Source organism: Eurypyga helias, unplaced genomic scaffold (genome assembly GCF_000690775.1).
Source record: "Eurypyga helias isolate BGI_N326 unplaced genomic scaffold, ASM69077v1 scaffold17796, whole genome shotgun sequence".
NCBI lineage: Eukaryota > Metazoa > Chordata > Aves > Eurypygiformes > Eurypygidae > Eurypyga > Eurypyga helias.
The window spans coordinates 1189-22898 of NW_010254858.1; the positions used below are offsets into that span (position 1 = coordinate 1189).

The 21710-nt window shown below is 52.9% G+C and overlaps 1 protein-coding gene across 1 annotated transcript in view; it reads left to right on the forward strand.

Moving 5' to 3' along the window:
• Positions 1-3678: 3678 nt before the first annotated feature.
• LOC104510797 (dual oxidase 2-like) overlaps positions 3679-21710 on the forward strand; it is a gene marked incomplete at its 5' end in the record, with an annotated part of 18623 nt that continues 591 nt past the window's right edge. Inside the window, 32 exon segments of the mRNA XM_010153158.1 lie at positions 3679-3781; positions 5323-5487; positions 6549-6736; positions 8117-8318; positions 8908-9074; positions 9158-9218; positions 9342-9438; positions 9630-9717; positions 10080-10188; positions 10517-10680; positions 11132-11298; positions 11475-11593; positions 12933-13070; positions 13912-14025; positions 14593-14795; positions 15036-15221; positions 15646-15871; positions 16569-16662; positions 16897-17072; positions 17316-17385; positions 17847-17942; positions 18815-18993; positions 19223-19453; positions 19693-19792; positions 19901-19950; positions 20073-20200; positions 20407-20560; positions 20692-20924; positions 21074-21232; positions 21394-21549; positions 21647-21707; position 21710. The exon segment at position 21710 is cut by the window's right edge and continues 58 nt beyond it. Of these exon segments, the coding sequence (XP_010151460.1) occupies positions 3679-3781; positions 5323-5487; positions 6549-6736; positions 8117-8318; positions 8908-9074; positions 9158-9218; positions 9342-9438; positions 9630-9717; positions 10080-10188; positions 10517-10680; positions 11132-11298; positions 11475-11593; positions 12933-13070; positions 13912-14025; positions 14593-14795; positions 15036-15221; positions 15646-15871; positions 16569-16662; positions 16897-17072; positions 17316-17385; positions 17847-17942; positions 18815-18993; positions 19223-19453; positions 19693-19792; positions 19901-19950; positions 20073-20200; positions 20407-20560; positions 20692-20924; positions 21074-21232; positions 21394-21549; positions 21647-21707; position 21710 (4385 nt within the window).

The following is a 21710-nucleotide window of genomic DNA, read 5'->3' on the forward strand; positions in this document are numbered from 1 at the left end:
GAGGCAGATGTGAGGGCAGAAGTCCCTTTCTGGAGAAGCCTGGCATCTGGCTCACAACACACGGGGGTGCACACTGGGAAGAGTGAAGCTGGAGCTCTCAGCTGAAGCGTGGAAAAGGAGCTTGTACGACAGCTGACTGCCGTTCATGAGATGCCCATCTTCTTGGGCATGAGGTGCCTAGCCCAGATCTGCATGTCCCTCCTCCTGAGTGCATGCTGCAAGGACTGCTTTGATTCAGTCTTGCCTGTGAGGATGTTCCCAGCAATAACTGGAGAAGGTCTGGTAGGCAGGGGAGACGTGTCAGTGTCTCCCCATGCCTCTACAGACCAAGTTCTGCCATGGAAAGCTGTTCCTAGGGAAGGGAAATGGCTCTTCTAGTTTGGCTGGGAGACACGTACTGCTGATGTGCCCAGTAACTCATGGGAAGACATAAAGGCAGCGTAGAGGCATGGAAAAGAAGTCCCATGTTGGTGGGAAAGGCCCATAGGAGTCTGTAGTCCAACCTACTGCTTGTAGCAAGACCACCACTGTCACTGTCTCATGTTGGCATTGGGTGAGGCTGGAAAACCTCCAGAATCCCACCCCAGAGTCAGGGATTGACCAGGCAATTAGTGGGTTTTCAGTGCTGGGACATGGAAAGAAGAAAAGTGCATGAGACCTGGCATGTCATCTCATGACTTGGGTCAAGAGCAATTCCTATGTCTGAGGAAAGGGGAGGTGGCTCAGTGGCACAAGGAGTTTTAAAACACACTTTCTGCTGAACTCCTGCGAGAAGACCCAAGGGGAAGGGGGGCAGGTACTATGCTGTGACTGCAGTGCTTTGCAGTGCTGTGACTACGCTTTGAGCCTCGGCTTTGCCCCACATTTCGCTATGCTGTGACTGCAGTGTTACGCTCTGAGCCTCGGCTTTGCCCCACATTTCCTGAGCGACTTTGATACATCTACAGTGGCTTCAGACCTCAGCTCCAGATGGAGCAAATCTGTACATTTTGAGTCAGCAGGAGATAAATCCAGCTGTGGGGGGGAGGGAGTCTCTTCCTACAGTGTGGGACGTTGTGTGGGCCTCTGTACACAAGGAACCCACAGCTGCTGTGGGTTGCTCAGGATGTCTCCAGCCATGCAGCCGTTCACTTTGGTTTCAGCAGGGAACAGGCAGCCTCCATGGGAAGAGCTTTCTGGCAGGAGAGACCCATGTAGTGATGGTGACTGGGCTCTGCCGTTCCTGTTAGAGTTCCTAGGCATCTCCATGCTTCACCCATTGGCCAAATTTTAGTGTTCTTCCTATGGGATGGGGCTCTCGGAGCCTCTGGTTCCCACCCACAACCCAAATCACACCCCCACAAAACCATGCTCAGCAGATGTTGGAAGATCTCTGGGGCCCCTTGCACAGAGGCGTGCTCCAGGACAGGATTGGCACAGGGTCACCAGGGACACCAACTCGATGCTGATCTCCGCAGCTCTGAGGCTTTCGGCAGCCCCAGCTCCCAGGCTCACGGAGTTGAGGCTAGAACCGAGAATGGAATCGGTGCGGAGGCATTTCAACAGTGACTGAATGTTAAATCCGTGTTATGGAAAGCTAACAAAGCGGTTCGCCTGTAGCAATATTTTGTGATGTGTAGAGTGCAGGTGAGCTGTTGTGGTGGAGGAGGAACATGGAAAAGTCACTTCTTGAGAAACAGCTTGTTTTCTAAATCAAAAGGCCCAAAGTAGAGAAATGTCAGGCAGAAGGGAGTTAACACCGGTTATGTGCTACGCTCACAACCTGCCAATCAGCGTTCAGTGTTATGAACGCAAATAATGTGATAATAAATAACAATATTTAAATCTCAAACCACTTCATTTGCCAAGTGGGTAGTGTATTTAGTGACTCATATTTTAAAATTTGCGCCGCTGGTGGTTATAAGTGAAAAATCCCCGCTGCAATTCCCAGTAAATCAGAAATAAAAATTCCAGAGCCGCCGGCAATGTGTAAGCCATTCTGAAACCATCATTCCTTTAAGTTTTGATTAAAACAATGAAAAAAAAAGAAATGAAAAGCATCAGTTTGCTTGCAAAAGAGCGATGCAGGAAAAGCTGAAACCTGTGCAATGCCGCATCTTTGGGCAACACAGCTCCTCTGGAATGATGGTCGTCTTTGGATACACACCCGTAGTGCTGGAACTAGCGACAAGGAGCCATATTTAGTGGAAAACTGAGTTAAATCCAAGTTTGGCATTTCTGTGTATGGAAAACCAGCAGCAGCATTGTATCGTTTATGCCTTCACTGTTCACGGCTGGGAATCCCTCTCTTCAGCCAGGTGTTGGCTGGGGTTTTAAAGGTTCAGGTCCTACTGATGACATTTGCTCTGGATCCAGGGTCCTTGTGGAAATGAGGTGTTAAAGCATCACGAGAGAGTGCCCAGGGCTGACCAAGCAGCCTTGATCTGCACTCCTAGCACACTGTGGGATGCCTGAGTGCATGCTGAGGCTGTTCCCATCATGTTCACAGCAGGATTTGGCTTGGATGGGACAGTGTGTGCCCAGGGAAATTGCCAGCTGAAAGGTGTCTGTTTCTGCAACAAAGAGCATGTTTCTATAACAGAGCTGGCACAGCTTAACATCTTCCTGCCATGGATGACAAGTTGTGAACCTACAGCTGGGGTACCCTGAGGCAGGGGTACTGGTCCTGCTCCAGCAGAAAGGTCTTCTCAGGCCAGCTGACACCTCCTGACAGAGCTTTCCCAGGGTGATGGGGTCTCATGTGCCCCCTGCCACCTTTCCACAACCCAAACCGGGAGATGCTGCTGCTGAGTGATGATGGCAGGGGGGTTTTACCAGGCAGCAGAAACCACAAGAGGGAGCTGAGATTATGGTCTGTGGGTGTTCCCAGCCTCCAGGAGCAGCCCAGCTCCAGCTCCCTCCTTCCCATATCCAATTGTAGGTTACTGCTTCCAAAGACCCAGTGGCCGATGCAACCTGCAGACAAGATGTTGAGTTTGACCATGGTTCTGGTGGTGATATGGACCTTGGGGAGTAAGTACGATTTCAGGGAAGGCGATCCAAGGGGAGATCCTGGATAGTTTCTGCTCCTCAGAGGAAATTTCCTCTAATTCATGGGGCATTGTATCAGAGACGGGGATGATGGAGTTTGTGAGGAGATAAGAAAAAAACGGAGCAAAATGCTGAACTTGCAGAGCCTGCAGGTTGGGAGACTCACCTACTGCTGTTTATATGTGCACACAGCTTGTAACTAGGAACCGGTGCTTCTTGTTAGTATTACAAGAAACACAATAAAAATTAAAACAAAGGAAAAAAGGTATGTGTTTATTGACAAAGGCTGGTGCTGATACACAATGCATGGAGGAGAGCATAACTCAAGTGTCAAGGCCTTTGCTTGACTCACATGCACATTGCAGGGGTCAGAATTAAGGAGAGACTTCTGATACAATGAGAGAGAAGGAGAAAATGAAGATCCTTTGAGAGTAGACTGGTGGGGACAAGAAACTGTTCTGGGGACATCAGGATTGCAAGCATGAATTTCTTATTTTTGACATTACTTATCCCTTGAAAGGAGTGTAGAAATTGTCTAGAAAACTGTTTGCATAGAAAGTTTAAGAAAGAATATGGGAAAATATCACATTATAATTTTGTAATGGACATGCTCGTTTCATGCATTTTTTTTTTTTGCTGCTCACCAAGTGGGTCCTGTCTCTTCCAGGAGCCCAGGAGAGCATCTCCTGGGAGATCCAGCGCTACGACGGCTGGTACAACAACCTGCTGCACCACAGCCGTGGCTCTGTGGGTGAGTGCCAGGCCTGGGCATGGGGATGGTGGGAAGGGGTGAGCTGGCACTTTGGCATCAGGCTTGCTTTATGGCTTGAGACTGAACCAGGCAGGTAACCAGGCAATGCCACCTCCCGTGGCCCCAAGAGGTGGCTCTTTGCACTCAAGGTAGGTCCCTAGATGCACCTAAAAGCCCCATTAGAGCAGTCTGGAGTAGCCAAGCAGCACAGCGTCGTCTCCCATGTCCTGGCCTTGTCGCTTTTACCTGCTGCCCAGGCACCAGCTGCAGGTTGCGCTGGTGGTGGATCAGTCCCAGAGCACAGCTGCGCCTTTGCAGAGCCATTCAAAATATCCAAGGCAGGGAGGACCCAGCCCTTCCCAGCAAGTGTTTCAGTGATGGTCAGGGATTCCAGAGCTGGAAAAAGGCATCTTTAGCCAAAATCATCATGCAATTCAGTCAGCATTCAACACAAGCCCAGAGGCAGAACAGTTTGCAGTGAAGGCATGCTGCACCTACTCCTTTCTGCTCTGCACAGGGCAGATACTGTGCATTTGTATGTACTGGTTTGTACTGGGACAGGCATGCAGGATTTCCTTGGGCCAGTGGTGGGCTGCTTTCTCATGCCTACAACTAGTGCATGGGCCTTCCTCCAGGAGATATCCCTGAGCCAGGGACCAGGGCAGATCAGGCAGGATCTTGTCTAAAATATTAAAGATTATGAATCTTCCTATTTCCTGCAGCCCAGATTGGTCACCTACATGGTGACACAAGGCACAGTGGAAATTATACAGCTTCCTCTGAGTCTGAATGGCTCTCCAATATGACATGCGTGTCATCAGCCCTTTGATTACACCAAAGCCTGTCAGGGAGATCCAGCAGGTCCCTGACAGACAAGATTTCCCTCTTCCAGAGCAGACAGATCGGACCTTAAGATTTGGAAACAAACCTATGGAAACTAAGCCCAGAACTGAACCAGTAATTCAGAGTTTCCCTCAGCTCTGAGGGGCTCCAGCAAACGAAGCCCACCACACAGGTGAAGAAAGAGCCTTTCAAATTAAACTTGCTCATCACTGAGAAACAAACTCCTTTCTCCCAGCTTTTCAGTTACAGGACAGGCAGTGGGTTTGAAGTTAGGGTGTTTCTCTCTCGTCTTCTCCCTTGTCTCTCTGTCTCTTTGGCAGTTTCCTCTCCTGTTTCCTATGGTGTTGGCAATGACCGTGTTTATGCAGGATTGCACAGTCAACTTGGGCAGCTTAACGTCCCTCCAGTTACCCACTGGAGCACACCACCCCAGACATCCAGGAGGCAGTTGGCATGCACATGGACCATAAAAGGACAGCTGGAAGGATCTCTCCTAGTTTTAAGAGGATTGATCTCAGTATTGCAAGAAGTTTTGGGTGTTGGTACCAAAACTTGTGTGTTCTTGGCCACTATAAGCATCTATGTCATCCTGTTCCTCTCTTCTGTGACCGTTGCACACGATGGTGTACCCTGCTATGGCTGTGTCTCCTCTCTGTGGGGTGCTGCTGGACCCATGCTGTGTTGCTTTGGTGCCTCAGGTGCCAGGCTGCTGCGTCTTCTGCCAGCCAACTACGCAGATGGTGTCTACGAGGCGCTGCAGGAGCCCCACGTGCCCAACGCTCGCCAGCTCAGCAACGTGGTGGCACGGGGACCCTCTGGGCTGCCCTCTCACAGGAACACAACTGTGCTGGCTGTCTTCTTTGGTAAGAACTGGGGACTGGCACCAGGTGGAAAAATGTTGGTTTCTCACACCCTAAGGTAATGCATTGGAGGACTCCTCACCCACTGCTTCAGAGTAGACCCACACCCAGAAGATAAAGATTTGGGTACTGTCATACCAAAGGACTGTCCAGCCAAGAGCATTTGCATGAATTTTCATTGACCTTTGGCAGCTGCCCCAAATAATGATGTTTGTCATTTGAGAACTTCCTCATTTGTTTTAGCGGTAGAGTTGCCTCATTGCAAAATGCCTGACATGCAATAAGAGCCATGCTGTGAGGGATTGCTGGGCAGAATTGCTGCAAGTCGGATCGGTTTTTGCTGTCATTCAGATGCTCAGTGGGGTCTTGGGTCTCCAGACCTGGGGATCTCTGTCTCTGGTAAATACCCTCAGCTCATTGAGAAAACAGGCTGGATTTGTCAAAGTTGAGGCAATTAGCTCCCCACAGAGCTTAAGGTTCGTACATGTCCCCAGACACCCAAGCCAGTGTGCTTGGCTCCAAGATGGGCCACAGGAAGGGTAGACACTAGGGTGGTACCATTCAGCTTCTCCCTCATGGCAGTTTTTCCCATTATGCCGAAGCTCAAATGGGCCAACAGCACTGGCAGCCACTGGGCTCAGCAGCAACAGCAACCCTTGACCTTGAAGACCATGGGCAAGGAGGAGGGTAGGGAAATAATGGCTAAATGCAGGGCCCTGCTTCGGGTGAAGTGGTGGCCAGCAGATGGTCCAGCTGCCAGCGGTCTCTGAACATGCGTTGGCAGAGTACTCCGCACCGGTCCCTGAATGATCCCACCCTATGCATGAGGTCTGGTCAGGGGCACCTAGAGCCCTGCTTGTGTGGACTGGAGTTCAGCATCTCTGGGCTCCAGCCCAAAGTGACTTTTTCAAAGTCATGGAGCAAACCAGCAGTGAAGGAAACCACTCCTGCTGCACAGCATGGTCCCCTCAGTCCGCATACAGCTCAGTTGCCCACCATCAAGTCCTGTTCCAGGTGCTGGTGGCTGTCCTCTCAGCTGCTGACCACGTGTGACTCTCTGGCAGGTTTTCATGTGCTCTCGGACATCGTGGGGACGGAGAAACCCGGCTGCCCTGCTGAGTTCTTGAACATCCACATCCCGTCCGGAGACTTTGTGTTTGACCCTGCAGGCACTGGAGATGTGGTTCTGCCCTTCCAGCGCATCCACTGGGCAGTGGAGACAGGGCAGAGCCCCAACAGCCCCCGTGAACAGGTAGGAGATCGCGCTTCCTTTGCTCTTTGCCCTTTGGCTAAATTTCTCATCACCTGACTTCGGTGTCTGTAGCAGCCAAGATAGTGTTTGCAACAAAAAAAAGAACAGCACCACAGTTTCCTTAAAGATATGTGTCTCAAGTGTTTGAACCAATTGCCAGTGAACCCAAAGCACAATCTCCAGTTCACACGGAGCAACATGTGCGGTTGCTCAAGGTCAGTGCTTTTCAGAAATTTTAATTATTCTAGATCTGACTGTGTCATCTATTTTAATGCAAATTTGAATGTCTTGCATGGTTTATGGAGGGTGGAGGAGGAAAGGGTAAAAGCAAGAATAATTCTCAGTTTTTCTCAGCTGACAAAGTTTTTATCACTTAAAATGAGCAAAGATAGGGCTGCCTGTATGCGGTGAAATAAGTAGCTGATGAAGTTTTTATCACTTAAATCAAAATGAGCAAAGATAGGGCTGCCTGTATGCGGTGAAATAAGTGATAACTAACCTTTTTGGTACAAGTATAATGAACTTCCATAACCAATTTATGCACTTGTACCGCACTAGAAGGTCAGTAATTATAACATTTAAGGTAAGAGTTGATACCTAAATAATAATGTATCACAAAACTGAGCCCATACTGTCATAAGGTTGTAAACTTGTAAAACGTCTCTGAATTTCACTTCAAGAAAAATCCAGATTTTCCCCCCAGTTTCTCCTCATTTTGCTGTGCTGAGGCTGGATGTGTTCCCGAGCCCATGTGCTTTTTCTTTCGGGCTGGAACGCCTCCCCATCAAAGTCACTGAAGCAAAATACCCCCCATGAGCCTTTCACGTGACAAACCATGATGAGACCAGATTAGCAAGTCATGTTTTCAGCAGTATTTCAGACCTTAGAAAAATGAAAACTCCAGCATATTTTCAGACTAAAAAGGATGTTTTCATGAAAACGTTTGGCCAGGAAGATACTCAACATGCTGCCAGGGCAGTGGGACTCCCTGCTGCGAGGACAGGGATCCCCAGAGGGGAAAGATCTAGTGCTTCCAAGTTCGCCAGAGACGGGTTTAGTCCCCTTCCAGATTGGACTTGCCTGTGTAGAGATTCACAAATGTCTGCTTTTGGGCATAGCTGAGAATAATTGGGATAAAAACCCCAAAGTGTAGTTCTGAAAAAGCTGTACCTGGTCATTCCTTGTCCCTGGCACTCACGCCTGCAGTTGGCACAGAGGTCGTCAGTGTTTATATTTGCATCCCAATAGCTCTTGTCAAGACAGAGGATGGGGTGGCTGCCTTGCGAGACCAAAAGGGCCAGGTTGGAGCTTTTCAGATGTTTTGCACCTTTCCATAAGATCCTGGTGCCTGTTAATACCTGTTCCCTGTTCCTGACCTAGACCAACGAGGTGACGGGCTGGCTGGATGGCAGCTCCATCTACGGCCCCTCGCACTCCTGGAGCGACGCCCTGAGGAGCTTCTCAGGGGGACAGCTGGCAGCGGGGCCTGGCGGGCGCCTCCCGAGGGAGACTGATGGGAGAATCCCCATGTGGAAAGCACTGGATCCATCCACAGGACAGGGTGGTCCCCAGGGGATCTACGGTAATGGTGGCATCCTCAGTAGGTTTCACCTGCTTGGTTCCATCCCTGACCATATGTGGGGGGAGGAGGGGGGCAAGAGGTCCCTGGAGCTGAGTCCAGAGGGGACCCTGGAAAAGAGCCAAGGGGGTTCAGTGGGATGGGACATGTGGGTCAGGAATCCTGTGGGAGAGCCAGTAGTTTCCCAGTCCTAGGGGGAGGAACAAGTGTGCCCCAGCAAAGGTTTCCCAGCCAAGACATGCTGTGAACTTAAAGTGCTGCATCCCTGGGAGGCAGCAGGTCCTTTCCCAGCCAACACACAAAGACTCGCAGGTGCTGATCCCTCTGACCTGAGGCACTCTTCTCTGGGGAAAAGGGCCAATAAGAATCTGCTCAGCTTTCTTAAATTCCTCACCTGCCCGACCTTTGGTCCATGCTAGAGGTTGAGTGCTGCTTCTCACTCAGGCTGCTCATCACTCTGGGGAGGGAGGAAGGGCAATGGGAGGAGGGGTTGCTGGGCTGCAGGCACAGGGCTGGGGGTGCTCATCTAGCCACAGGCAAAGCTAGACCCAGCGGCAGCACCCCCCACTGATGGTCCTGGCCACTCTTGCAGATCTGGGGAATGCCTGGGGGAATGAGAACCGCTTCCTGCAGGCTGAGAGCATCGCCTGGTTTCGGTACCACAACCACCTGGCTGCGACGTTGGCCCAGGCACACCCTACTTGGTCTGATGAGGATCTCTTCCAGCACGCTCGCAAGTGGGTCATCGCCACCTTCCAGGTAAGGGTGGGACTCCCCAGCTCTGCTGGCAACCCTGACATCCTACCTGGCACTGGCCCTGACTTGTCTCCCCTGTGTCCTAGAGCATTGTAATGTACGAATGGCTGCCAACCCTCCTGGGAAGACATGTTCCAGAGTACAAAGGTGAGGGGGGCATGGTGGGTGACATTGTGGGGGGACCAGGGGAGCCAGAGGATGGGGCAGGGGAGGGGGCTCAGCTCCCTTTCCCTCCAAACTGGCTGCTGGACCTTGGCTGCTGCCCCACAGGTTATCAGCAGCACCTGGACCCCAGCCTCTCACCGGAGTTCGTGGCAGCTGCGGGGCAATTCCTGGCCACCATGGTGCCGCCAGGTGTTTACAAGAGGTAAGATCAGCCTGGAGGGGCTGTGGAGAGTGGAGCCCATGCCAGGGAAGGGGATGCCTGAGCTGGGGTGGAGCTGGGCACGGTCCCTGTCCTTGCCCTGCATCCTGCCCCTTGCTGGGACAGTCAAGCCCTCTCAGTTCATGGCAGCCCTGGCCAGGGAATTTGGGTCCAGCTCTTCTCTGTTGTTCCAGAGACCCCAAGTGCAACTTCCAGGAAGTGCCTGGCCCCAGTGGTTCCTTTCCAGCAGTGCGGCTCTGCAACAGCTACTGGAGCAGAGAGGTATGAGGAAGGGAGTGTGGGGGTCCTTCAGGACATGGCAGGCTGGCCACGGGGGGGCTTCATTCCTTGGTTTATGTTATGGAGGACCCCACAGGAGTCTAAAAGGGAAATGGGGTGCAGAGCATGACAGCCAACCAAGGGGTATAAGATCCTCCCCATCCAGACATCCTCAGATTCCACCTCCAGCCCCAACAGGCTCAGACCTCAAGGTTGAGCTGACATGGAGAAAATGAGAATGGAAAAAAAGTCTGGTCCCCCTGTGTCCAGGGTCTGCACGCCTACGGGTACCAGTTCAGGGGTGTAGGGCTGCCTCACATCCTCAGTCCTGCAAGAAATGACCTGCTTTTCCCATCTCCCCTCAGAGCACCAGGCTGCAGCAGGCAGAGGATGTGGATGTGGACAACCTCCTGCTGGGGATGAGCTCACAGATTGCAGAGCGGGAGGACAACATTGTGGTGGAAGATCTCCAAGGTCAGCAACCCCTGCACAGCAGCTAGAGGTGTCAGCAGGGGACCCTCTCTCTTGGGGCTGTGCAGGGACCAAGGTGGGGAGGCAGGTCTAACTGGCACCGCCACCAGCACCCAAACACCCGCTTACACCAGCTTCAACCTTGTTAATGGAGGTGCAGAGAAGCTGCAGAGCACGTTAAGCACGTTACTGGGACCATCCTGGCAAGGGAATGGAGATGATCTCCATGTTCACCATGGCAGAAGGATGAGGCCAGCCCAGCAGCTATGGCAGTTGGGTTTGCTCCTCCAGTTTTGCCTTGGCATCACCATGGCTTCGAATCCACCCACAGATTACTGGTATGGGCCCCTGAAGTACTCCCGCACCGACTACGTGGCCAGCTGGCTTCAGCGCGGCCGAGATCTTGGCCTGCCCACCTATAACCAAGCCCGGGAGCGATTTGGGTTGGACCCTCTCCAGAACTGGTCAGACCTTGCCCCACACCTGGACCAACAGGTAACAGGGAACTGGTCTGGGCACAGAAAGTGTGTGGGTCAAAGGATGGTGGGGCAGTCTAGGCAATAACTGGCTTCTCCAGCAACGCAGGAAGAGGGACATCAATGGGCATTCTATCCTGCCCTAGCTCATTTTCATGCCTGCAGGGATGTTGCACTGGAGTAACTGTGTAATTACATGGCATGAATAAATATATCCTGCCCAGTGCTAAGCTCCTGTGCCACTGTGCATTCTGCTCCTCCTGGAGCTGAGATAGCCTGGGAGTGAGGCTTAGTTGCTCAAGTCCAAGCCATGAGCTTAATCTGTGCGGGGCTGAGCATCCTCCCAGTCCACAGATGTGTGATGCCTGGGAAATGCAGGTTCCTTGCTCCTCCTGAGGCTCGCCAAGACTTTCTGAGGCCCTGGCAGAATTCCCTCTGCTCACATATGTGTGTGGGGGCGTTCTGACCAGGTCCTGGAGAAGGTCGCTGCTCTATATGCCAACAACACAGCTGGGCTGGAGCTGCTCCCCGGAGGTATGCTGGAGGTTGACAGCTCCCTCTTCAGTGCCATCATCCTGGACCAGTTTGTGCGCCTGCGTGATGGTGACAGATTTTGGTTTGAAAACACCAAGAATGGGTAAATTCCTCTTCCCTATCTGGCACACAGAGCAGGCTGTCCACTGCTCTGCCAGCCCCAGTAAGACATAACATCCTCCAGCTTCTTCAGTTCCTAAAACTGTGAGGAGCAAATCCCTCCCGCCCCCAGACTGTGACACCCAGGGCCACTGCTTGGCCCCACATCTTTTTCCCCAGGCTGTTCACAGCAGAGGAAACAAGGGAGATCCGTAACACCACCTACCACAAAGTCCTGGCTGCCGTGACCTACGCAGAGCCCACAGACCTCCAGCCCCACGTGTTTGTCTGGAGCACGGGTGAGTGCTTCGTGGAATGTCAGAGCACAGGGAGCGAACGGCCGCAGCACGTTAGGGAGGAAAGCAGACCCACCTCGGTGACACAGCTGATGACTCAGTGACACGGGGAAAGCATCAGGCTGGCAGCTTCTCAAGCCTGACACCTGCTATGCCCCTACGCCAGCAAAATGTGTGCACAACACAGAGGTTGCTTGAAGCGAGGCGAGCAGCACTGATACTGAATGTGGGCTGAAGTCCAGGCATGTGCATTGCACGATACCTGGAAAGATCTCCAGATACAAAAATGCAGCTGATGCCCTGGAAGGTCGTGCTGGAGTTAAAACTTGGCCTCTGTCTACCCCAGCTGTGTCATGCTGCTCACTGACGTGTCCTATAGCTCCTTCTGTGTACAAGCACGCACAGGTCTGCAGGTTAAACTGATGATCGATCCGAAACGTGATGAACTTTGCAGATGAGTTAAGCTTTGTGGTACTGTAGCTGTGTAACATTGCCTGCTCTTGCCTTTAATTGCATCAACCCCTGAATGTGCTCTGAGTGCTGTACTGGTACACCCACTCCGGCCTGGCTGCTCTGAGGACGGGGTTGGTTAACCCAGGCTGCTGGAAGGGCTGGCCAAGGCTTTCCTGCTGCTGCGTTTGCAACACCCACATGAACGCTGCCGGCCGGAGTTCAGCCCAGGGAGAGATCAGGGCTTGCATCCCAGCATGTTTCGGGTTCCCAGCAGGATAGTTGCAGCCTAGTCCCATGCCAATGTGCACTTCTTACCGTGGTGCCCTCCGGTCCCATCCCTGAAATAAGCTTTCCTCTCCCCACTGAGACCCAAAGAAATTCCTGCGGCCATGCTCAGGGTGAGGTGTGGCCAAACCCAGCAGTATGCCTTTTCCTCTTGGGATCTTGCCACACCATTCCCAGTTACAATTTATTTGGCACATGTTCCAGCCCTTGCAAGGGATTTTGTTCCTTCGGTGTAAACTCTGTGCAATTGCACCAGGAGGACTCCCTGGATTTGCAGCATCCGGATGAGCAGAGGCTCTGAGCCCCAATTTGTCACGGCCCAGGGTACTTCTTGCCTAGCCCATCCCATCAGGTGAGGTGATGGTGCTGAACTCTGAGGGCGCTTGAGTCCAATCCTGTTCTTGGTTTGCTGTGCAGGAAATGTTCAACCTGAAAACAAGGGCTGTCCCCTAAGATCTGAAGTTTATGTAGAGCATCGTGATTCTGCAGAGCTTCCTGGGTCAATGAACCCCACCAGCATCTTAGTGCAGAGCCTCCTGGGGATGATGGAGGGGAGATGGATAAAAGGTCCACGGCACTCACAGTCTATCTCCCCCCCATGCAGGGGACCCATGCCCCCAGCCCCAGCAGCTGACAGCTCAACAACTGGCTAACTGCACGCCCATGATGGTGCTGGACTACTTTGAAGGCAGTGGCGCAGGCTTCGGGATCATCATCGTTGTCCTCTGCTGTCTGCCTTTAGGTTTGCCACTGTTTCTTTACCCATCTCTTCTTCCACTGGAAAAAGGGGCTGCGTGCCCGCAGACCAAGCACCTCCCAGCAGGAGCTGCTGAGTCTTGGTCCTGAGGTCCTTGAGGTGGCAGGGTCCTTGGGCACCTGGAGGGAGCAGGGCTTTCATGGAACAGCCCTGCATTAAATAAATCCATGCTGTATTGAACTGGGGTGACAGGGAAGAAATTAACCCCTGTCTGCCCCAGTCGCACAGGTGATGCTGCCGAAGTGGGAAGGAGCTTTGTAATATCTCATCCCTCTTTCTCATGTGTCCGCCGAAGTGGGAAGGAGCTTTGTGATATCTCACTACAAGAAAGACATTGAGGTCCTGGAGCGTGTCCAGAGAAGGGCCACAAAACTGGGGAAGGGTCTGGAGAATATGTCTTATGAGGAGCGACTGAGGGAACTGGGCTTGTTTAGCCTGGAGAAGAGGAGGCTGAGAGGAGACCTGATCACTGCCTACAACTACCTGAAAGGAGGTTGTGGAGAAGTGGGTGTTGGTCTCTTCTCCCTAATGACAGATGATCGGACGAGGGGGAATGGACTCAAGCTGCGCCAGGGGAGGTTTAGATTGGATGTAAGGAAGAAGTTCTTCACCGAAAGGGTTATCACACACTGGAACAGGCTGCCCAGGGAGATGGTGGAGTCACCATCCCTGGATGTGTTTAAGAGACGGGTGGATGAGGTGCTGAAAGATATGGTTTAGTGGTGGACAGATACGGTTGGACTGGATAATCTCTAAGGTCTTTTCCAACCTAGTGATTCTATGATTCTATGATTCTATCTCATCCCTCTTTCTCATGTGTCTCCAGTGACTCTGTTTGTTGCCTGGATCGTTGCTGTTTTCCGGAAGCGAGATTTCAAGAAGCTGCAGAAGACACATGGCTCCAGTGTGCGAAGGGAGGTGACCAGCGAGGCAATACACGGTGAGGTGGCACTGTCAATCCTGCCGTGGTAGCTGGTGATGCTGCTGAAGCTGGGGCACCTACCAAGGCGGGGCTGGGCTTGGAGCTCATATCCAGACTGGATGTTCCTGGGAGCAGGAAGCCCAGGGAGTTTGCGCAGTCTCCATCCTATCCAAGACCTGACCAGATAAAGCAGACTAGCCTGAACCTGTAGCTGGTCCTATTTTGGGCAGGAGATTGGGCAAGAGACCCTTCCAACCTGACTCCTTTCCAACCTGAGTCACCCTATGACCCTCTAATCCCAACCCTCGCCAGTTCACACCTGACCTCAAGGAAACCTACGTAGAGCAATTACACCGGTGGCTCCAGGACCGGGACTGTATCACCTAAATACTGCCTTGCTGCTGTGTGATCTCTACTCCTCCTGTGTCCATCCTTGCACTTCAGCTCTATGGTTGGGAGGGAGATAATTTTTCCCTTAAAATGTGTCTGTTCATGCAGTCCCCCCAAGCTGCACCTTGGTGAAGGAGCTGCTGGGATGAGCACAGGCATGCTTTTCCAGCTGAGTCCTGTGCTCTCTCCCATCAGCCATGGAATGGCGTGGTCCCAAGACAGACAGCTCTCCCGTCTACATTCAGCTCCAAGCCGACAAAGTGCTCAAAGTGCTGGATGGGAGAGGGTCTGTGCTCCGGAGCATCAACCTGAAAGCCTATCAAAGTGTGGAGGTGATCCTCTCCAGCAACAAAGGGAACAAAGCTCTGCTCCTGAAGAGCCCCAAGGAGTACGACCTGGTGAGTACCATGATGCCCCTGGGATCCTGGACCCTCCACCCACTGTTGCCACTGGTCATGTACACACTGCACCGCACAGTCCTGGGCACCAGGAGCAGCGTAGGTCCCTGAAGAGTGGTTGTGTGCTCCTGAGAACCACCAAGCCCAGCTCATAGTGTGGAGCAAGCAGTGCAGAGCAGCAGTACTCATATCCCAGCTGAGCCTCTGCTGCCGACAGCCATTCCATGGGGTCTTTTGCAGGTCCTGCTTTTCAGTGAGGAGACAGAGAGGAGCAACTTCATTGGGAAGCTACAAGGCTACTTGGAGGACAGCAACCTTGACCTGCATCTGTCTGAGATGAAGGAGCAGAACCTAATGAAACGGGCAGTCACCCAGGAGCAGAGAAAACAAATTCTGGAGACTTTCTTCAGGCACTTGTTTGCCCAGGTATGTAGAGGTGTGGCAGGCTCTGATGCATGGAGGAAGGTATTTCTGTATTGATTAAGCAATGAATGTTGCTGCTGTTGCTCCCTGTAAGATCTGGTAAGCCAGGCATAAGGAAGCTGCCAATACATTCAGGACAAAGGGACATTTTCCTTTGCAGAAGACAAAGGGAGTTTTTCTGTGGTGATACAAGTGTCTAAAGTTGCAAAGGCACTTTTGGAAGATGTAACTGAGGTCTCCATAATGGTCAGTGGTGTTTAGTGCAAAAGTGGCATTGTGTAGGTGAAACACAGGACTTCCCCATGGTATCTGCCGCGAGTTTTGTGCCAGGAGAGCCATCAGTCTTTGTGCAAGAGGTCAGGGCAGTGAACACAAGTCTTCTGCTCTACCAGAACTCATGGATTTTCTTTTGTGGGACAACGTGTAGGTGCTGGAAATCGACAAATCTGATGCCGGAGAGCTCAACTTTGAATCTTCACAGAAGGCAAAGGAGTCCCTGACATGTGAGCTGAGCAGGGCTGAGTTTGCGGAGGCCCTGGGACTCAAAGCCCACTCTATGTTTGTGGACTCCATGTTCTCCCTGGCTGACAAAGATGGCAATGGCTACATCTCCTTCCGGGAGTTCCTGGACATCTTGGTGGTCTTCATGAAAGGTGGGAGCTGGAGCTGGCCTTCCTCTGCCCTCAGTCCTATTTCTAGGCTTTGGCAATACCACCAGCAGAGTGAAGGACAAGAGCCATCCAGCAGGTCAATCTGGAGACACTTTTATAGTTTAAAATTCCCTTCACTTAGGACAGTTCAACTTGAGTGATAGGGCAGTGATAATATAATTGTTTTCTGTAAGACTGTCCAAAAGGGAAGCTATCTCAGAGCAGTGATTTGCTGATCTGTTGCCACCATACATGAGTGTGCCCCTTCTCCTGAAGAGGCCATGCATCCTGTCCTTGACAGATGATAACCGTATCTGATATCATATCTGCTCCTCCCTAAATGACCACCGGAAACGTGCAGTCATAGATGGGCATGGTAAATGCCAGATTCAATCCCAGCAATTCCCAGAAAAATCATTGATGTGCAAAAGCACATTTTGAGTTTGCAAAATAATGCTCAAGAAAGAATGTGTATCTACCTGATTCTTCACCTCGCACTTGAGAAAGTCAAGCAGAAGGGTGGCATGCTATTCACATCAGTCGCTACTCAAGCTGTGGTCAGCAGTGTGCTTTCAGTCTTTTCAGAGCCGTGTGAGGCTTCACTGCTGCAGGTTCAGACTCTCAAAGACAATGTTTGAAAGCATTTTTGCTGATGAAAATAGGATCTTGTTCTTACTTTGCCTCTCTCCCTTCCCACCAGGGTCCCCAGAGGAGAAGTCCAAGGTGATGTTTAGGATGTATGACATTGATGAGAATGGGTTCCTCTCCAAGGAGGAGTTTCTGAGGATGCTCAGGTACTTCTCATCTCTCTAGATGTTGTCAAAATGCCTGTAAACATAGGTGTCTTCAAAAGCAGCTCCCAGGTTCTGTGCCTCACTCCCCAAGGGTGCTACGGGAGAGCCCATGGCTCAACACTCACAACCAAGAGTCCAGTTCTCCTGTGAAACTGATCTGGGGCTCTGCCCTATGTTATTTGAAGGACCCAAACTGTAGTCCTCTGAAGTTTCCATCTCTCCTCCTTGCTCCAGGTCCTTCATTGAGATCTCCAACAACTGCCTGTCAAGAGACCAGGCGGAGCAGGTGACCGAGTCCATGTTTCAGGCCTCTGGATTTCAGGATAGGGATGAGCTGACGTGGGAGGATTTCCACTACATGCTGCGGGACCATGACAGCGAGCTTCGTCTCACCCAGCTCTGCATTAAAGGTCAGTGGGCAGGAGCACAGGGTCACCCCACGGTGATGGGCAGCACCCAATGCATAGCTCCCAAATGTTATCCCATCAATCTCTCCAACCCAACTGCTGTAATCAGCTGTTGCTCCATGTGCGACACGTTTGGGTCAGCTCAAAGCCTCTCCACACCCCACCCCTGCCCAGGGGAGATGCCTAAGCCTACCCACCACATCTCACATGCTATAACCAGCTGTTTGTTCTTTTGGCTCCCGAAAGGTGTCCCTGAGGTGCTCAAGCAAAACCTGCACAACCGTGTCTCCTTCATAAAAAAGGATGAGCCCAAAGGGTAAGCTCTCCTCCTTAGTCTTGCTGCTATTTCTTCTTCTCTTTCTGCCCTGACACACATCTGTCTGCCTCAGCCTCTCCAACAAATGCTCAGGCCCAGCTCTGGGGAAGCGGGATGGCCATGCTGGGATATGACCGTGAGCAAGCTGAATGCTGTGGTGGGGCTGCTGCTCACCCCTGGCACTCAGATGGGCAAGGGGGAGGAACTGCCTCCTGCAGAGTCTCCACTGCATCCACTACGTGGGGATGGGAGTCCTACCTTGCTTTTCAGAGGGGTGGGTTATCCTGCGGTGAATCCAGCCCATGCACCATGCAATTAAAGTTATCGCAAGTAGGTTTGCAAGAAAGAGCTGGATGCCTTCTCAGCTGAGCCTGAGATGGACAGTGGAGAAATGGGGAAAATTTTGGCAAGCCCTTCCTCCAAGTACAGCTATGGGCTAGACGTAGCTCTCTTCCCAACAGAACCATCTCAGATGAGGAGAAAGACCCAAACTTGGACACTGTGAGCCACTATGTGGAGCGAGAAGGGCAAGAGCTGAGGAAGAGACCAGGCAGAAAGTGAGTACGCTCACTCCTCACCAGGCACGCTCCTCAGGCTCGGGTTCAGCCCGTTTGCTGTTTCTCACCTCTCTGTGTCAGACTGGGTAGTCCTCTGGTCAAACAGCACTGCTGCAAGCAGCCAGAACCCCCAGATGGTGCAACGTAGGGAGGGGATGGGCTACCACCCCTCAGGAGATGCACCAGCACCTCAGGCACCGCATGCTGGCAAGGAGTGAGGGGAACGGCTCCATCTCGGTGGGAATGGTGCCATAGCTGGGTCTGGTTGATGCACCTCTATTAAAAAAAAAAAACAAAACTGAAATGGCCAACTCCATGACCCAGGATAGTGGGTTTTAGAGTGTGTGCCTTGTCTGCAGAGAGCAGCTTTGCTTGGCAGGTCCTGCCTGCGTTCCTCTGCGCCTTGGGACGCTACTGGTTCACCCATGGGCTGCCTGCAAGAGCTGCAGGAGAGACCCCAGCCCTTGCTGCTGTGGCAGCAGCAAATATTTCTACAAGGAAGAAGTTAAGCAGTTATTATTAATGGCCAGAATATCCTGATTTGCCTTAATAGGTCCAAGGTCTTTGCCTACCCCAGGATCAGTTTGGATGGTGGAATATCCCTTTGAAAATTGTTTTACACTTCTTATCTAGAGTTTCATTTATGAGTCACTACCTGCACATATTTTAGCCAGCTTTCAAAAGCATGTCGACTGCAGAATGACTCGAGATCAACCGCTGACACCGCGCTCTGCAGGCCACTGCCGTCGCCTGTGCGCAGAGGTGGTCGCAGGGCTGTACAGGGAGGAAGATCCAGACCGGGGCAGCGTGGCCCTGAGCCATACCTTGCCAACTAAACCTTAAAACGACATCAGCTCACCTGTATTTACCAGGGTGAATCAGTACCAGCTGCATCTGTACACTGAAGCACAACGGAAGAAGTACGAGCGGAACAAAGTTCAGCAGAAGATCCAGGAGTTCAAGCGCTTCATTGAGAATTACCGGCGCCATATTGTCTGTGTGGTCCTCTTCTCCGCCATCACCGCCGGCGTGTTCGTGGAGAGAGCTTACTGTGAGTACCCAGCCAGCCCGGCTGCCTCAGACTCGGAGGGGTGTGTGGGCTTGGGTCCTCCAAGCTGCTGGTTGCATGGGGCGAGCTGGGGTGTGAAAGGTCCTGGCATAGAGTATCCCTGGTGACCTTTTCCTGGTGGACCCACCAGGGTAGCTGTCCCCTTGTTGCAGGAAGGGTCGTGGCACTCAGCACCGGCCACATTCACACCCCCTCTGCTCTCTCTCTCCAGACTATGCCTTCGCATCCCCCAGCACTGGAATCGCACAGACCACCTTTGTGGGGATCATCGTCTCCCGGGGATCCGCTGCCTGCATCTCCTTCATGTACTCCTATATCCTGCTTACCATGTGCCGCAACCTCATCACCATCCTGCGGGAGACCTTCCTCAACCACTACATCCCCTTTGATGCCGCCGTGGACTTCCACCGCTGGGTTGCCATGGCAGCCCTGATTTTCTCAGGTAGGTGAGCTGCTAGGGTATGGGCTGCCCACAAACCACAGCTAAACCAGGAGGACCAGACTGTCATGGCACAGCAGGACCGGGAAGAAGCTTGAAGACCCTTATGGAGTCTGCAGAGACAGACACTTTTCCCTAGGGAAGAGGAGGAATTGCCAGGCCCTGGGCCCATCAGCGGAGTCCACTGCATCTGCATCCACACAACAGTCACGCTTTTCTCTCCCTATTTCTGTCTCTTACAGTTCTCCACACTGCAGGTCACGTAGTGAATATCTATATCTTCTCAGTCATGCCTCTCAGCGTGTTGTCCTGCCTCTTTTCCAGTGTTTTTATGGACGATGGGTATGTGAAACTTAAAGCATAGTCCAGAAAGTGTCCTGGTTGTGGACAGGAATGAAAGTGGGATTTTGCTCTGGCCACCCCATGGTGCAATCTCTTGTCCCTCTACAGGTCACAGCTCCCACAGAAGTATTACTGGTGGTTCTTCCAGACTATTCCAGGTGAGACCAGCTAGCAGGCAGACCTTCATGCCAGTCCCCTGCCCAGCCCAGGTGGAGGCCATGTGGGGTCCTGTGGGGCTGCCCTGATCCTCCTCGGGACCTCCCAACCCCTCCTCTCACAGGCATGACGGGAGTGCTGCTGCTCGTGATCCTAGCCGTGATGTACGTGTTCGCCACCCACCACTTCCGACGTGTCAGCTTCCAAGGCTTCTGGATCACCCACCACCTCTATGTGCTGCTCTATGTCCTGGTAAAGCATTTGGGCTGGGAGGGAGGGGTGGTGCCGACCCACCGCAAGCCCATGGGTCAGCCGAGCTGATGAGCTGGGGAGGTCCCAAGGAACCTGGTGACCCCAGTTCCAGCTCCCTACTGCTGCTGAGCTGCCATCAAGTCAGCCACGGGGCCAACAGCTTGTCGTGCTGAGCACTGTGCTGATGGCAGCTGCTCCCTGCCCAGGTCATCATCCATGGCAGCTACGCACTGATCCAGCAGCCCCGCTTCCACATCTACTTCATCATCCCAGCTCTCATCTACGGTGCAGACAAGCTGCTCAGCCTGAGCAGGAAGAAGGTGGAGATCAGCGTGGTGAAAGCCGAGCTCCTGCCCTCAGGTACCACGTTGTCCCTGGTCACAGAGCACCTGCTCAGCCCAGGCTCTTCTCAAGAGCCTCAGGAGCTGCAGCAATGGGGGAATCTCCCTCACTCAATGGCTCCACCGTAACAAAGTCCCCATCCCCCCCAGGTGTCACCCACCTCCGGTTCCAGAGGCCGCAGGACTTTGACTACAAGTCCGGGCAGTGGGTGCGCATCGCCTGTGTGGCCCTGGGCACCACCGAGTACCACCCCTTCACCCTGACCTCGGCGCCGCACGAGGACACGCTGAGCCTGCACATCCGGGCCGTGGGGCCCTGGACCACCCGCCTGAGGGAGCTCTATGCCCCAGAGAGCGTGGCCCTCATCGGGAAGCTGCCCAAGGTGAGCTCTGCGCTGCTACTCCGGAGACATCCAAGCCCGAGAGCGTCTCGGCAATGGGTTCGGCCCAGCCCAAGGTGCTTTTCGGCCTTGAAGGTGGCCAAGACCTGAGAAACCAGGAGACGCTCTGTTGATGGCTGGCTCCCTTCCAGCTCTATCTGGACGGGCCCTTCGGGGAGGGACACCAGGAGTGGAACAAGTTTGAGGTGTCGGTGCTGGTGGGAGGAGGCATTGGGGTGACTCCCTTCGCGTCCATCCTCAAGGACCTGGTCTTCAAGTCATCCATAAGCTCCAAGCTGCTGTGTAAGAAGGTAAGAGGAAGCATCTGAAAGGCCGGAGCCCTCCCAAGATGCCTCCTGCTGCTGCTGGCCTCTCTGGGGGTAAAATCATCCATGATCTGTCTGGGAAGGAGCCCCAGGTACATGCGTAAGGGTGCTGGCTCCCCTCTGAGCCTCATCCCCATCTGCCACAGATCTACTTCATCTGGGTGACGCGCACACAGCGGCAGTTTGAGTGGCTGGCGGACATCATCCGGGAGGTGGAGGAGGCGGACAGGACCGACTTGGTCTCTGTGCACATCTACATCACGCAGCTGGCCGAGAAGTTCGATCTGCGCACCACCATGCTGGTGAGCCTGCCCCCCCTGCCGGGGAGGCTGCCATGCCGTGCTGGGCCGTGCTGGGCCGAGCAGGGCCATCTGATGTGCACTGATCTCTCTCCTCCAGTACATCTGCGAGCGGCACTTCCAGAAGGTGCTGAACAAGAGCCTGTTCACAGGGCTGCGCTCCC